Below are 15,636 nucleotides of genomic sequence, written 5' to 3' on the forward strand. Positions count from 1 at the left end.
CATCTACCAAATGCTGTAGGAATTTGCCAACATGTTCAAAACCCATGATCACTCCCATCTAGAAGGAAGAGGGCAAAGATACATAGCAACTCCACCCTTGCATGTTTGTCTCTGAGCCACTCACCATTTTGACTCGGAAAATATATTGTTGTTCTTCCTCTGTTGCTATGTCAAAAGCCTGGATTCCTACCGAACACGATTGTGGGTCTACATCTATCAAATGGACAACAGCAGCAATTCAAGAAGATAAATCATCACCACCTTGACAAGGGTAATTAAGGATGGGCAATAAATGTTGGCCTAGCCAACAGCACCCTCAGCCAGGGAGTGAATTAAAACTAGCAAGATCTGATTACTTTCCCCAAGGAGAGGCACTGGGAGCCATAACGTTTCATGAGATTTGTAAATGTTATCAATGAAGGGCCATCAATACAATGATGACTCTACATCAGGTGACACATGACCATGAGAGCAGAATGTTCAAAGTTTAATGGAGTGGACGAGACTGTCAGATACAGGACACTGAGGGGGAGTGTAAAGTGATCCACTTCTGACCAAGAAAGACAATTCACAGTGTTTTATAAAAGGTGACATCTTCTGCTTGTTATCAAAACTAATGATCAAAATGAAATTATTCAGACAATTGGATAGAAATGTGGTGAACAGACGTAAAAACACAAAACAAAGGAACTAATTTAATGTTAGTCCTGATCTGAAAGAGGTTCAAATCCCTATGAATGGAGGTTCTTTGTAAAAGTGTCAAATTCTGGTTCAACCACATCTGGAGTGCTCAGTTCTGGTATTAACGGTGCAGCCCTGAATTTCTGAATGAACTCAGAGATAAAGAGCTCGTGAAATGACATCAACAGTTTGCCCACGTTCCTCAGGGTAGAAAGTTAAGGGATGAGCATAATTGAAATGTTTATGGTGATAAATGGATTTGACAGAGTAGACAGAGGGGAACTGTTTCTTCTCAATGGGTCAAATAGAACTGAGGATGTGGAATGGGATTAGAATCTTCACATTAGAACTAAACTGTCCAGGATAATGTTCGGAATGGCTTCTTCACACGAAGGATAGTGAATGCACACACACATGCACAAGCACACAAAATTACAGCTCACAACACTGACACGGTGCTTCACAGAAGGTAGAGCCAGCTCAAGTGGCAAGGAAATGTCAATTTGTGATCTCCCTCCTGCTGTAGCCTTTACCCACCCCCGTGGTTAGCAGACAAATATCTTCTGCCTGGATGGATGGCCGTTGAGGATTTGATTTCCATTGCACTTTACCTGGATCCTCCCCTCTGACCTTACCATCCTGGTTGGTCCTGCCAGGTGGTGGAAACATCTTGAGGTATCACTCTCAGACTCAATGGGACACTCGAGGCCCTCCATCACAGCGAGGTGACAATCCACAGAAAGGTCAGTCAGGAGATAGAGGCAGGGAAACACTGTTCAGATGCAGATCATCCACAGAATCACAGAATTATGGCACAGCAGGAGGCCATTCAGCCCAGTTGTTTTCTCATGAACCTGTCCAGAGATGTTATCAGACACCTCTGGAGCAGGTAGGGTCTGGCACTCAAACCTCCTGGCCCAGACAGAGGCACACTACCCCAGTGCTACAAGACCCGTACTGCCCAGGTTATTGAAACATAAAATTAGAGAAAAAAGGAATGGGAGTCAGCTGTTCACCCTTCCACCGTTCCATAAGATTATGGCTGATCATCTAACTCAGTACCATCTTCCCATTCTCCATCCAACATTTTGATCCCTTTCGCCCGATGAGCTGTACCTAACTCCTTCTTGGAAACATTCAATCTTTTAGTCTGAAATGTTTTCTGTGGCTGAGAATTCCACAGGCTCCCCACTCTCTGGGTGAAGACATTTCTCCTCATCTCAGTCCTAAACAGCTTATCCCGTGTCACTACACTGTCCACCCCCCCACCCCCGACTCTGAACTCCCCGCCATTGAAAACTGCACATCTTTCTCTCCCATTTCCAACACAACAGGCTGAGAAACTGACTCCCCTTCTTCCTTGAGCCCCTCTTGCAGTTGGTCACAACAAACCTTATTTTAAAAGAATACTTGAAAACCTTTCCTCATCCAAATCTATTTCTTTCAAAAGGACACAAACTCACCGTGACCTGATTGAGATGCTGCTGAGTGCCCTCCTGTGGTTCCAATCACAGAAAATCATCCAGACCTGACTCTAATCTACACCTCTGATCGGCTCTGGTTCACACACCCACCCCCTCTCTCTCATTGGGGGCCTATGTTCATGGGTGATTCCTGATTGGCTGTCAGGAATTGTCAATCATCATTGGTGAGACCTCTCCCTGGAGGATAAATTCAAATGCCTGCAGGAGTGAGGTATGGGTCTGTAGTTATTGGGGTGATAGTGAGTAGGAATAGTGAAGATGGCCTCCCAAGTGTGTCAGAACTACCACAAGGACTGTGAGGATGTTGTTAACAAGCAGATCAACCTAGAGCTCTATTCCTCCTATGTTTACCTCTCCATGGTGAGGCTTGTGGGCTTGAAGGTTCTATTTTAAAGTTGTGACTGTGATATAACTGTCTGGAGCATCTAGGAATTTCTTTGGTCATATGCTTGAGCAAATTCAATATATTGAAATTGTTGTTGGGTTTTTCCCCCCGTGGATGCACTTAACCCTGAAGCCCTGTTGTAATTTTAGAATGCTCTTAAATTATAACTGGCCTTTTGAGTGAGGGTCCCTAGTTTTATTGTAACTCTGCACAGTGTAACCACTGGCAATTACCCTCCTGACTGCAGAGGCTGGTGTTGTCTTAATTCTCTTTTAGTTTATAGTCTGTGTGGGATGTTGGTTTGGCCACTGTTTGAATTTTTTGTGTTCAATGCTGGTCTCCCTCCTATTGGAAAGATGTTGTGAAATGTTTGAAAGGGTTCAGAAAAGACTTACAAGGATTTTGCCTGAGTTGGAGAATTTGAGCTATTGGGAGAGGCTGAACAGGCTGGGACTGTCTTTCCCTGGAGTCTTGGAGGCTGAGGGGTGACATCAGAACTTGATAGAATCATGTGGGGCATGGATAGGATCGACAAAGCCATTTCACTGTGGTATAGAAGCCCAGAACTAGAGGGTATAGGTTTAGGGTGAGAGGGGAAAGATGAGACCCAAGGGGCAACTTTTCCACTCTGGGTAGTATGTGTATGGAATGAGTTGCCAGAAGAAGTGGTGGATGCTAGTACAATGGCAACATTTAACAGCCATCTGGATAGGTGTATGAATAGGAAGGGATTGGAGGCATATGGGCAGGTGGGACTAGATTGGGTTGGGATATCTGGATGGTGTAATGAGTTGGAGTGAAGTTTGTTTACATGCTGTACATCTGACTCCATAACAAATCTCTCTTTCCAAAAACTTTCTCTAAACCAAATGTATTGAATTTAAAAGCTGCCCAAATAATGAAGCTGTTGTCTTTGGTTGAAGATGAAGTGAGTTTACTGAATATGAGGAAAGGTGGTTAAATGGCACTTTCACTTGAAATGTGAATGATCTAAAAATAGCACAGTCCAGATTCTGTGCAGAGTAGATAGTAGGACAGTGTGGTTATTCAGGTGGGTGAGGTTGGTAATCAGGTAGCTGACTGAGATCTCTGTCTGTTAGACATGTTCATGTCCTGTTTCAGTTGGTCAATGATCTCTCTAGCATTCAGCACTGAACAAGAATGTTTCAAACCTGCAGTGCAGGGATATCAAATGGTTGTCTCCAATAAGGACCTTCTCGGTAATCTGCCACACTAGCATACTGCCTCCCTAAGATACAGGCCAGGGGTTGCAGTCAGTTTTTTTTTTCAGATCCTCATTTCTGGGAGGTCAAAATGTCTGCTATTCTGATCACAATCGACAGATGACATTCTGCTTTTGTCACTCACTTCAATTAATTGGAAGGGAATTAAAATGGTGGATGGGTCACTTTCTGATTGTGCCAAGGATGAAAGTAATGCTTTCTTCCCACTTTATCTCCACTTGCAGTCCTCTTACTTTGACCGGGATGATGTTGCCCTGCGTCACTTTGCTGAGTTCTTCAAGGAGCAGTCCCATGAGGAACGGGAACACGCTGAGAAACTGATGGAATTCCAGAATAAACGTGGAGGCCGAGTCCTCCTGCAGGATGTCAAGGTTAGCTTCTGTAAACTATGGAGATTTTAGTGTTTGGTGTGAACTCCAATTGACTGGTATCACTCCAATCTGTTGAGCCTCAAGACTGAATAAATGCAATATGAATTGGAGATTGTATTGGTGAGCAATGCACTGAATTGGAGACTATTTTGCACTTGTGAAACAGCAATAGGCAATTGGGATGATCCAGAATACTGGATGGAGAGAATCATTCTCTTGTAAGAATGATAAACTGTATAACCTCCAGCTATCAATTCCAAGGCCCCTCTTCAGTGGTAAGAATGAGAGAATCCATAAGGGTGGAAGGGAGCAGCATCTCCAAGATGTTTCTAATGGGCTGATCAAAAGGGATAGAACAGTAAAGCAAGGAATTACATATGGATTATACCTTTTCAAAATGTGCTTTCACAGTATGGTACGCTTCTAAATTTTAAGCTCTGGGAACAGTGACATCTAAAGGAGTCAGTAAAATGTAACTCTTTGGAATAATGGACTGATCAGATGTAGCCTGTGATCCACCTGTCTGAGATGAGCTGGTCTTTTTCTCTCCTGACTTCCCTTGGTCCAGAAGCCAGAGCAGGATGAGTGGGGCAATGGTCTGGAGGCAATGCAGAGAGCTCTGCAGATGGAGAAGGATGTGAACCAGAGTCTGCTGGATCTGCACAAACTCTCCTCTGGCCACATGGACCCTCATGTGAGTTCTTCACTTTTTTTTCTGTCTAAACATTTAGCACAAAATGATCTTTGTTTACTCCTTGGTTTGGTGGTGGTGGTGGAGGGGGGGTGCAGTGATTCCAATTATCATCGACCTGCCTCCTGCAGGCTGATATCGTAAGCTTTTCAACAGACATCCCAGAGTGCACCTCTCCCCCTCCACAATGTGGTGGAGATTTCCCACATCTGTATTGGGACATCACTTTTTCAGGTGCATGGTTTGTTCCTTGAAGCTAATCTTTGTCTCCTCTTCCAGCTGTGTGACTTCCTGGAGAGGCACTACTTGGATGAGCAAGTGAAGATGATCAAGAAGCTGGGAGATCACATCACCAACCTGAAGAGACTGGGAGCCCCTGAGAATGGCCTGGGAGAGTACCTGTTTGACAGGCTCACCCTGAGCTGAGTGGGATTCAAGGACTCCATTTGTTGGTCATGGTGACTTCATTCTAGTGGATGACTTTGGTTCTGCTTTGCACAAAATTAAAATAGTATTCACCATGGAACTGACTGACTGCTTTGTGTAATATCTTAGTTTTATTTGGTTCTTGGGGTTTTGATATTTAACATCTGATCACTTAAATCCTTTTCTCAACCTTGTTTCAATGATTATCCCAGTAATTTGCTCAGTGTTTTATTCTGGTCTGTGGAGAGACTTTTGGATTAAGTGAGCAACTCTCAATTGGAAAGCAGTTGTGGAAATAAGTGTGCTTGTTTGTTTGGTTTTTTTTGGCTTGTACGCAGTGCCTGTGCTCACTGGAACAAGTTTACAGCAACAGACTCTCCAATAGTTTGGAGTCTGAATGATTGTTCAGACATTGACACCAGTTGTGTCAATGCTTAGTGGTCTTTGAAAATTGAAGCAAAAAACATTGGCTGCTGGCAATCTGGAAGAAACACAGCTGGGAAAGCTTGGGTTTAACAGACTTCACTCCACAGATGCTGTTAACAGTCACTGGACCTGAAATATTAATTACTCCTGTGCAACTGATTTGTCAGACTTTAATATTTTCCATCAATTAGTTTTTAATGCTTAGATTCTGACTTGGTGGATCATCAACAGTGACCCCCTTACAAAACCAAGTTGAATATCTTGTTCAAAGGTACATGACCATTTTTTTCTGGGATAAGTGATACTTGATTGCTATATGGTGGTTTTCCCAAGCTGGGAAATGGTTTCTCTCTTATCTACGTTCCAGGCTGGAGGAATGAAGATTCTGCTTCTGATTGTCATCAGTGTCTCTAGTCTACTTGGCTAATAACTATCCTCTACATGAGGAAATGCAACAGTGCCTACCTTAACCCATGTGGGACAAATATAGCAATTCCCTTTATACTGCTCTTGCAATGCAGGGGTGTCAAATACTGAAGGCTACTCTAGGAGCTGAGTGGCATTTGCAGGATTTTGTCCCAATTTTTTTTTCCTCTTAACTTACATAAAATCAGCTCTCCTTCGATTATACCCTGCATGGAGTGTGGAGTCACTGTGGCATTGACGTATTTCTAGGGAAATCTAACAGGTGACTAGTACTGATCAGGTGCATCATATTCACAGCCCATGATAGAATAAAGGGGTCAGTAAATAACTCGGTTATGACTGATCAATCATCATAAGGCTACACTGTTCATTTTTCTCAGACTGAACTGAGATAAATGGGGCAGGTGTGTGTCTTTGGGGACTGGGGAGACAGTGATTCCCATTTACATTGGTAATCTATAAATCTCTGCTACAAATGTAAGCTTTGGTGCTTTACACGTCAATACTATTGGGATTAAAAATGCATAATGTGCTTTAAATTTGCATGCACCGCTAGGTCAGATGTTCTTTTCCAATTTCCCCAGTGTGCAAACTGAGAGAGTCCATTTTACAGGCGTGAGCAGGCTCTGAATGTTGATATTAGAAATGATGCTCCAAGTGATAAGGCTATCTATGGATTTGGTTATGTTCATCAGTTCTCAGGTGGTGGTGGTTCTCTGTGTGCATTTTGGAGTTGGGCTTGAATCTTTTAATTTGGAGGATGGATGTTATTAGCTTCAGTTTGTGAAAAGCCAAAGAAGCCACCTTTAATGATTTCATTGACAGGGAATTTCGTGATCATGGCTGGGGAATTGGCTTGGGAGAGAGGCTGTCAGTCTTTATAATGGGGAGTGTACAACCAATACTCCAGGATCTTGACACGCTCCACTTCAAAGCAACCCACTTCATTGGCACAATAGCCACCAACATTCATTCCTTCTGCCCACTGACACTTAACTACTGCAAGGTGTACCATCTACCAAATGCTGTAGGAATTTGCCAACATGTTCCAAACCCATGACAACTCCCATGTGGAAGGAAGAGGGCAAAGATACATAGCAACCCCACCCTTGCATGTTTGTCTCTGAGCCTCTCACTATTTTGACTAGGAAAATATATTGCTGTTCTTCCTCTGTTGCTGAGTCAAAATCCTTTGTTTCAATGATTATCCTAGTAATTTGCTCAGTTTTATTCTGGTCTGTGGAGAGACTTTTGGAATAAGTGACCAACTCTCATAATTGGAAAGCATTTGTGGAATTAAGGTTTTTGGCTTGTAAGCAGTGCTCACTATCTGCCTATGCTCACTGGAACAAGTTTACAGCAACAGACTCAGACTTCTAACTATTGACTAGAATGATTGACACAACTGGTGTACTATAAGCAATGCTTAGAGGTCTTTGAAAATTGAAGCAAAAAACATTGGCTGCTGGAAATCAGCAAGAAACACAGCTGGGGAAATTGAGGTTTAACAGCATCAGTGGAGTGGAGTCAGTAAACAGTCACTGGACCTGAAATATTAATTACTTGTCACTGACTATTGTCAGACTTTAGTATTTTCCAGCAATTAGTTTTAATGCTTAGATTCTGATTTAGTGGATCATCTACACTGACTCCCTTACACTAACATAAAAGTTGACTATCTTGCTCAAAGGTACACGACCTCTTGTTCTTGGATAAGTGATGCTTGATTGCTATATGGTGGTTTTCCCAAGCTGGGAAATGGCTTATCTCTTATCCACGTTCCAGGCTGGAGAATGAAGATTCTGCTTTTGATTGGCATCAGTGTCTCTAGTCTACTTGGCTAATAACTATCCTCTACGTGAGGAAATGCGACAGCGCTTACCTTGTCCCATGTGGGACAATTGTAACAATTCACTTTTTTTTTAAAAACTGCTCTAACAATCCAGTGCTGTCCACTACTGAGAGCAGCTGGTGCAAAGAAAGCTATAGGTCCCAAGTAGCCATCGCAGTAATTTGTTCCAAATGTTTTTTTTTCCTTTTAATTTACACGAAATCATCTCTTTTATACATAGGCTGCAGTGAGTGTGGAGTCTGACTTCAAGGGGAATCTAATTGGTGATGAATGCTGCTCTTGCTTTGGATGCACACAGTCCACAATACAATAAGTGGGGCACAAAGTAACTTGGTCAATGACTGCTCAGCCATCTTAAGGCTGTGCTGTTCATCTTTCTCAGCTTGAACTGAGATTAATGGGGCAGGTGCTTGTCTTTGGAGGGGAAGAAAAGACAACATTTCCCTCTCTAAAATGTTATTCTTGTGCTGATGTCTAACACAAATGTCAACTTTGCTTACCAACTCTTCCATAATTTTGGGATTGAAAATGCACACATGCTTTGAGTTTGCGCACACTGTGAGGTCAAATGTTCTTCTCCAACCTTCCCAGTGAGCAATTTGAGGTGGTGCATTTTACAGGCTTGACCAGACTCTGAATGTTGATATTGGAACCGATGCTCCAAGTGACAAGGCTATTATGGATTTGGTTATGTTCATTAGGTCAGAAGTGGTGTTTCCCAGCATGCATCCTGAGTTGTGCTGAACCATTAAGTTGGAGGTTGGACATTATCAGTGTCAGTTTGTGAAAGGCTAAAGCTGCCACCATAATCATGTCATTGACATGATCACTGGGGAGAGATGTGAATGTGGGTGGAGAATTGGCTTGGGGAGGGGGTGTCAAAATCAGGATACTGGGGAGTGTGCTAACAACACTCCAGGATCTTGACACTCTCCAGTTCAAATCAGCCCATTTGATTGGCACAATAGCCACCAAAATTCATTCATGCCTTCCATCCACTGACACTCAGCAACTGCAAGGTGTACCATCAATCAAATGCTGTAGGAATTCACCAAAGCTCCTCAGACAACATGTTTCAAACACATGACCACTCCCATCCAGAAGGATAAAGGCAGAAATACATGGTAACTCCACCCGTTACAAGTTCCCCTCTGAGCCACTCACCGTTTTGACTTGGAACTATGTCACTGTTCTTCCCCTGTTGCTGAGTCAAAATCCTGGATTCTCTCCCAAACAGGATTGTGGGTCTACCTCCACCACATAGACAACAGCAGCAATTCAAGGCGGCAAATCATCACCACCAGCTTGATAAGGGTAGTTAAGATTAGATTATCTACAGTATGGAAACAGGCTCTTTGGCCCAACAAGTCCACACTGACTCTCTGAAGAATAACCCACTCTCCCTCTGACTAATACACCTAACAACTATGGACAAGTTAGCATAGCCAATTCAGCTGGCCTGCACGTTTTTGTAATGTGGGAGGAAACCCGCGCAGACAGTCACCCAAGGCTGGAATTGAACCTGGGATCCTGGCACGGTGAGGCAGCAGTGCTAGTCGCTGTGCCGTGGGCAATAAATACTGGCCCAGCCACGAGCACTCTCATTGTGTGAGTGAATTAAAAATTAGCAAGATTTGATTACTTTTCCCAAAGAGAGGCGGTGGGAAACAGCTTTTCATGAGATTTATCAATGTTCTAGATGAAGGAATGAAGGGCCATCAATAAAATGATGACTCTACATCAGGTGACACATGACCATGAGAGCAGAATGTTCAAAGTTTAATGGAATGGGCAAGACTGTCAGATACAGGACACTGAGGGGAAGTGTAAAGTGATCCACTTCTGACCAAGAAAGACAATTCACAGTGTTTTATAAAAGGTGACCTCTCCCTGCTTGTTATCAAAACTAATGATCAAAATGAAATTATTCAGACAAGTGAACAGATGGAAAAACACAAAGCAAAGGAACTAATTTAATTTTAGTCCTGATCTCAAAGAGGTTCTTTGTTCTTTTATAAGAGCTGGCAAGTCATGTTAAAATTGTACACGACATTGGTTCAGCCACATTTAGAATACTGTGTACAGTTCAGGTCGCCACATTACCAAAAGGATGTAGACGCTTTGGAGAGGGTGCAGAGAAGGTTTACGAGGAGATTGCCTGGTATGGAAGGTGTGAGCTATGAAGAGAGGTTGAGTAGTGTCATAGAGATGTACAGCATGGAAACAGACTCTTCGGTCCAACCCGTCCATGCCGACCAGATATCCCAACTCAATCTACTTCCACCTGCCGGCACCTGGCCCATATCCCTCCAAACCCTTCCTATTCATATACCCATCCAAATACCTCTTAAATGTTGCAATTGTCTCAGCCTCCACCACATCCTCTAGCAGCTCATTCCATACACGTACCACACTCTGCGTGAATAAGTTGCCCCTTAGGTTGCTTTTATATCTTTCCCCTCTCACCCTAAACCTATGTCCTCTAGTTCTGCACTCCCTGACCCCAGGCAAAGGATTTTGTCTATTTATCCTATTCATGCCCCTCATAATTTTTAAAATAATGAAGGGTAATATCAGGGTATATAGAGTTAAGATCTTTTCTGAGGGTGAAGGATTCAATAACGAGAGGTCACGCTTTCAAGGTGAGAGGTGAAATGTTTAAGGGGGATAAATGTGGCAATTACTTTATACAGAGGGTGGTGGGTGTCTGGAACGTGTTGCCAGCAGAGGGGGTAGAGGCAGGCACCGTAGATTCATTTAAGATGCATCTGAACAGTTGCACAATTAGGTGGGGATGAGAGGAATACAGATGCTTAGGAATCAGGCGACAGGTTTAGACAGTAGATTTGGATCGGCTCAGGCTTGGAGGGCCTGTTCCTGGGCTGCAAATTTTCTTTGTTCTCTTTGTTCTTTTGAATCCTTCTGGATGGAGGTTCTTTGTAAAATTGTCAAACTCTGGTTCAACCACATCTGGAGTGCTCAGTTCAGGTATTAATGGTGCAGCCCTGAATTTCTGAATGAACTCCAAGATAAAGAGCTGGTTAAATGATGACAACAGTTTGCCCACAATCCTCAGGGTACAAGGTTAAGGAAGGAGTGCAATTGAAATTTTAATGAGGTTGAATGGATTTGACAGAGAAGATACAGGGGAACTGTTTCTTCACAATGGGTCAACTAAAACTGAGGATGTGAAATAGGATTATAGTCTTCAAATTAGATCTGAACTGTGGGATAACGTTAGGAATGGATGCTTCACAGGAAGGATAGTGGATGTGCGCACACACAGGCACAAACACACAAAAATACTGTTCACAGCACAGACGCGGTCTTTCACAGAAGGTAGGTACAGCTCAAGTGGCAAAGAAATGTTGACTGGGGATCTTCCTCCTGCTGTAGCCTTTACCCACCCCTGTGGATAGCAGACAAATACCTTCTGCCTGGATGGATGGCCGTTGAGGACTTGTTTTCCATTGCACTTTATCGGGATCCTCCCCTCTGACCTTACCATCCTGGGTGGTCCTGCCAGGAGGTGGAAATTCTCGAGGTATCGCTCTCAGACTCAACGGGACACTCGAGGCTCCCCATCACAGAGAGGTGACAATCCACAGAAAGGTCAGTCAGGAGACAGAGGCAGGGAAACGCTGTTCAGATGCAGATCATCCACAGAATCACAGAATTGTTATGGCACAGGAGGAGGCCATTTGGTCCATTGGGCCTGCAACAGCTCTGGTTGTTTCCTTATGAACCTGTCCAGAGATGTTATCAGACACCTCTGGAGTAGGTTGGGTCTTGTACAGAGACCTCCTGGCCCAGACAAAGGGACACAACCCCTGTGCCACAAGACTCTTACCAAACAGGGTATTAAAACATAGAATGAGAGAAAAAAAAAGAATGGGAGTCAGCCATTCAGGCCTGCTCCACCATTCCATGTGATTGAAGCTGATCATCTAACTCAGTACCATCTCCCACTCCATCCCCATAAACTTTGATCCCTTTAGCCCTAAGAGCTGTACCTAACTCCATCTTGAAAACATTCAATGTTTTAGTCTCAATGTTTTCTGTGGTAAAGAATCCCACAGGTTCCCTACTCTCTGGGTGAAGACCTTTCTCCTCATCTTAGTCCTAAAGCATTTACCCTGTGTCACAAGACTGTGGCCCCCCTATCCTAGACTCCCCACCACTGAGAACAGTGTTCCACTCTCTGCCCAATCTGCTCCTGTTATAATTGCATTGTCCTCGCGCCAATCTCCCATTTCCAACACAAAAGGCTGAGAAACTGACTCCCCTTCTTCATTGAGCCCCTCTTTCAGTTGGTCACAACTTATTTTAAAAGAAAACTTGAAAACCTTTCCTAATCCAAACCTATTTCTTTCAAAAAGACACAATCTCACAGTGACCTGATTGAGATTCTGCTGAGTGACCTCCTGCTGTTCCAATCACAGAAAATCATCCAGACCTGATTCTAATCTACACCTCTGATCAGCTCTGGTTAACACATCCCCACTCTCTCATTGGGGCCTATGTTCATGGGGGATTCCTGATTGGCTGTCAGGAATTGTCAATCATCATTGGTGATACCGCTCCCTGGATGTTCCCTGGGGGATAAATACAAGAACTTATGGGTGAGGGGTTTAGGTCTGGAGTTGTCTGGGTGATAGTGAGTAGGAATAGTGAAGATGGCCTCCCAAATGTGTCAGAACTACCACAAGGACTGTGAGGATGCTGTTAACAAGCAGATCAACCTGGAGCTCTATTCCTCCTATGTTTATCTCTCCATGGTGAGGCTTGTCGGCTTGAGGTTCTGTTGTAAAGTTAAGACTGTGATGTAACTATATGGAGTATCTAGGAATTTCCTTGGTCATATGTCGGAGCAAATTAAATGTTGAGACTGTTGTCCTTGTCCCCTTCCCTGGACACACTTGTCCCTGAAACCCTGTATAGGATGGCCCTTAAACTAGAACCCTCCTTTGGATGAGGGTCCCCAGTTTATTGTCACTCTGCACAGTGTAACCACTGGCAATGACCCTCCTGACTGCAGAGGCAGGTGATGTCTTAATTCTCTTTAGTTGGTTATGACTCAACTTTATTGAGAAAATTTCTCTCAACCAAATGTATTAATTTTAAAAGTTGTCCTAATAAAGCTATTTCTGTTGAAGTAAGTTTCATAACTTTGAATGAGGAAAGGTGGTTAAATGGCACACTTTCACACATTGAAATATGAATGATTGATTGATTTACAAAATAGCATAGTCAAAATTCTGTGCAGAGTGGATACTTATTCAGATGGGTGAGCTTGGTAATGAGATAGCTGACTGAGACTTCACATGTTAATCAATATGTTCACGTCCTGAGTTTCAGTTGGTGAATGACCTCACCAGCTTCCAGCATTGAGCATGAATGTTTCCAAACTGCAGTGCAGGGATGTCTAATGGCTGTCCTCAACTGGGACTTTCACAGTCCTGTGCCACACTAGCACATTGCCTCCTTAAGATACAGGCCAGGGGATGCAGTTGGTTTTTTGATCTTCAGTTCAGGGAGATCCAAATGTCTGTTATTTGGGCCAAAAGTCACAGGAGATGACTTTCTGCTTTTGTCACTAACGTCAATTAATTGGATGTGAATTGAAATGGTGGGATGGGTCACTTTTTGATTGAAATTGAGATTTGCTTCCCACTTTATCTCCACTTGCAGTCCTCTTACTTTGACCGGGATGATGTTGCCCTGCGTCACTTTGCTGAGTTCTTCAAGGAGCAGTCCCATGAGGAACGGGAACACGCTGAGAAACTGATGGAATTCCAGAATAAACGTGGAGGCCGAGTCCTCCTGCAGGATGTCAAGGTTGGCTTCTGTAAACTTTTGGGAGTTTATTTTGTGTGAACTCAAATTGACTGGTATCACGCAACCTGTCTATTGTCTCTCTATTTGAATAAATTGTTCACCAAAACCATGCATTGAATTTAAAAAAAAAAACTAGTTATCACTTGTGGAACAGCCATAGGCAATTGGGATGGTCCAGAATACTGGATGGATAGCAACATTCCATGTAAGAATGATCAACTATATAACCTCCCAGATGTCAATTCCAACACCCCTAGTAATCTTAGGTAAGAATGGGAGAATCCCTAGGGGTGGAAGATAGCTGCATCTCCAAGATGTTTCTAATGGGCTGGTCAAAAGGATCGAAAGGGATAGAACAGTACAGCAAGGAGTTACCACCATTGGTACATATTTTTAGATACATTTGGATTATAGTATCTTCAAACAGTTTTACAGTAGGATCTTCTAAAATGTCTTCAGCTCAAGGAACAGTGAAAGCTAAAGGGGTCAGTAAAACAATTGGCCTGAAATCCAACTGTTGCAATGTTTGGTGGAATACTGAACTGATCAGATGTCGCCTGTGATCCATCTGCCTGAGATGAGTTGTTTATTTTCTCTCCTGACTCCCTTGCTTCAGAAGCCAGAGCAGGATGAGTGGGGCAATGGTCTGGAGGCAATGCAGAGAGCTCTGCAGATGGAGAAGGATGTGAACCAGAGTCTGCTGGATCTGCACAAACTCTCCTCTGACCACATGGACCCTCATGTGAGTTTCTCTTTTTTTTTTCTCTTAAATTTAGCAGGAAATGATCTGTTTGTGTACTCTCTGGGGGGAGATTCCAATTATCATCTACCTGCCTCCTTCAGGCTGAAAACCATCAGCCGTTCAAAAGGCATCCCAGAGTGCACCCCCCCCCCCCCTCTAAAATGTGGTTGAGATTGTCACATCTGTAATAAGAAATAACTTTCAGTTGCATTTCGTTCCTTGAGTCTAATCTTTGTCTCCTCTTCCAGCTGTGTGACTTCCTGGAGAGGCACTACTTGGATGAGCAAGTGAAGATGATCAAGAAGCTGGGAGATCACATCACCAACCTGAAGAGACTGGGAGCCCCTGAGAATGGCCTGGGAGAGTACCTGTTTGACAGGCTCACCCTGGGGGAGAGTGACTGAACTGACTGCAGGGAGCAAGCTGTGTAACTTTTGGTATTAATGGGAGATGTGTGCAGAGTAAGGTTACTTATCTTAAGAAGTGACCTGCCCTCTATTGTGAAATATGCCAAGTGTAAATAAACTGCTCAATATTGTACTCTTTTGTTGACTTGTTTGGATGAATGTCTGTCAGTTGTGAAGAGGTATGATGAGATGGAACCTGTTGTGGAAAACCCATTACCACAATAAATAGGATCAGTTTATCCTGAGAGCTTGCTCTTCAGATGGCTTCAATCCATTCGAGTGGATGACTTTGGTTGTGCTCTGCACAAAATTAAAATAGTGTTCACCATGGAACGGAGTACTGTGTGTAACTACTTCGTTTCATTGGGTTCTTGGGGTTTTGATGTTTAACAGCTGATTATTAAATCCTTTTTTCTCAACCTTGTTTCGATGCTTGTCCCAATAATTTGTTCTGTTTTATTCGGCTGTGTAGAGGGATTTTTGGACTAAGTGAGCAATTCTCATCATTGGAAATTCCACAACAGCTTAAACTTTCTGACTTGTAAGGAATACTCACTATCTGCCTGTGCTCACTGGAACAATTTTACAGCAACAGACTCCAGTCAATAGTTTGAAATCTAATCCCAGTATAAATGTTTGACACAACTGCTATACTCTGACCAA

At 43.2% G+C, this 15,636-nt stretch overlaps 2 protein-coding genes across 2 annotated transcripts; both read left to right on the forward strand.

The window, feature by feature from the left end:
* Nucleotides 1–2,423: 2,423 nt before the first annotated feature.
* Nucleotides 2,424–5,282, forward strand: LOC140489007 (ferritin heavy chain, oocyte isoform-like). The gene is made up of 4 exons (XM_072588236.1): nt 2,424–2,525; nt 4,019–4,165; nt 4,734–4,859; nt 5,136–5,282. The coding sequence occupies exons 1-4, from the start codon at nt 2,424–2,426 to the stop codon at nt 5,280–5,282; spliced, it is 522 nt and encodes a 173-aa protein (XP_072444337.1).
* Nucleotides 5,283–12,662: 7,380 nt separating this feature from the next.
* On the forward strand, nt 12,663–14,976 carry LOC140489008 (ferritin heavy chain A-like). The gene is made up of 4 exons (XM_072588238.1): nt 12,663–12,764; nt 13,678–13,824; nt 14,441–14,566; nt 14,815–14,976. Exons 1-4 carry the CDS (start codon nt 12,663–12,665, stop codon nt 14,968–14,970), a joined length of 531 nt encoding a protein of 176 aa, XP_072444339.1. The 3' UTR covers nt 14,971–14,976.
* The last annotated feature ends 660 nt before the right edge of the window (nt 14,977–15,636 follow it).

Source organism: Chiloscyllium punctatum, chromosome 18 (assembly GCF_047496795.1).
Source record: "Chiloscyllium punctatum isolate Juve2018m chromosome 18, sChiPun1.3, whole genome shotgun sequence".
NCBI lineage: Eukaryota > Metazoa > Chordata > Chondrichthyes > Orectolobiformes > Hemiscylliidae > Chiloscyllium > Chiloscyllium punctatum.

What these genes read in the sequence shown, in the direction of transcription:
- LOC140489007 (XM_072588236.1), top strand. Translation starts at nt 2,424, where the DNA reads ATGGCCTCCCAAGTGTGTCAGAACTACCACAAGGACTGTGAGGATGTT. An exon ending in CCTATGTTTACCTCTCCATG is followed by an intron (nt 2,526 to 4,018) that starts GTGAGGCTTGTG and finishes CTCCACTTGCAG; the next exon opens with TCCTCTTACTTTGACCGGGA. An exon ending in CTGGCCACATGGACCCTCAT is followed by an intron (nt 4,860 to 5,135) that starts GTGAGTTCTTCA and finishes CTCCTCTTCCAG; the next exon opens with CTGTGTGACTTCCTGGAGAG.
- LOC140489008 (XM_072588238.1), top strand. Translation starts at nt 12,663, where the DNA reads ATGGCCTCCCAAATGTGTCAGAACTACCACAAGGACTGTGAGGATGCT. An exon ending in CCTATGTTTATCTCTCCATG is followed by an intron (nt 12,765 to 13,677) that starts GTGAGGCTTGTC and finishes CTCCACTTGCAG; the next exon opens with TCCTCTTACTTTGACCGGGA. An exon ending in TCCTCCTGCAGGATGTCAAG is followed by an intron (nt 13,825 to 14,440) that starts GTTGGCTTCTGT and finishes CCCTTGCTTCAG; the next exon opens with AAGCCAGAGCAGGATGAGTG.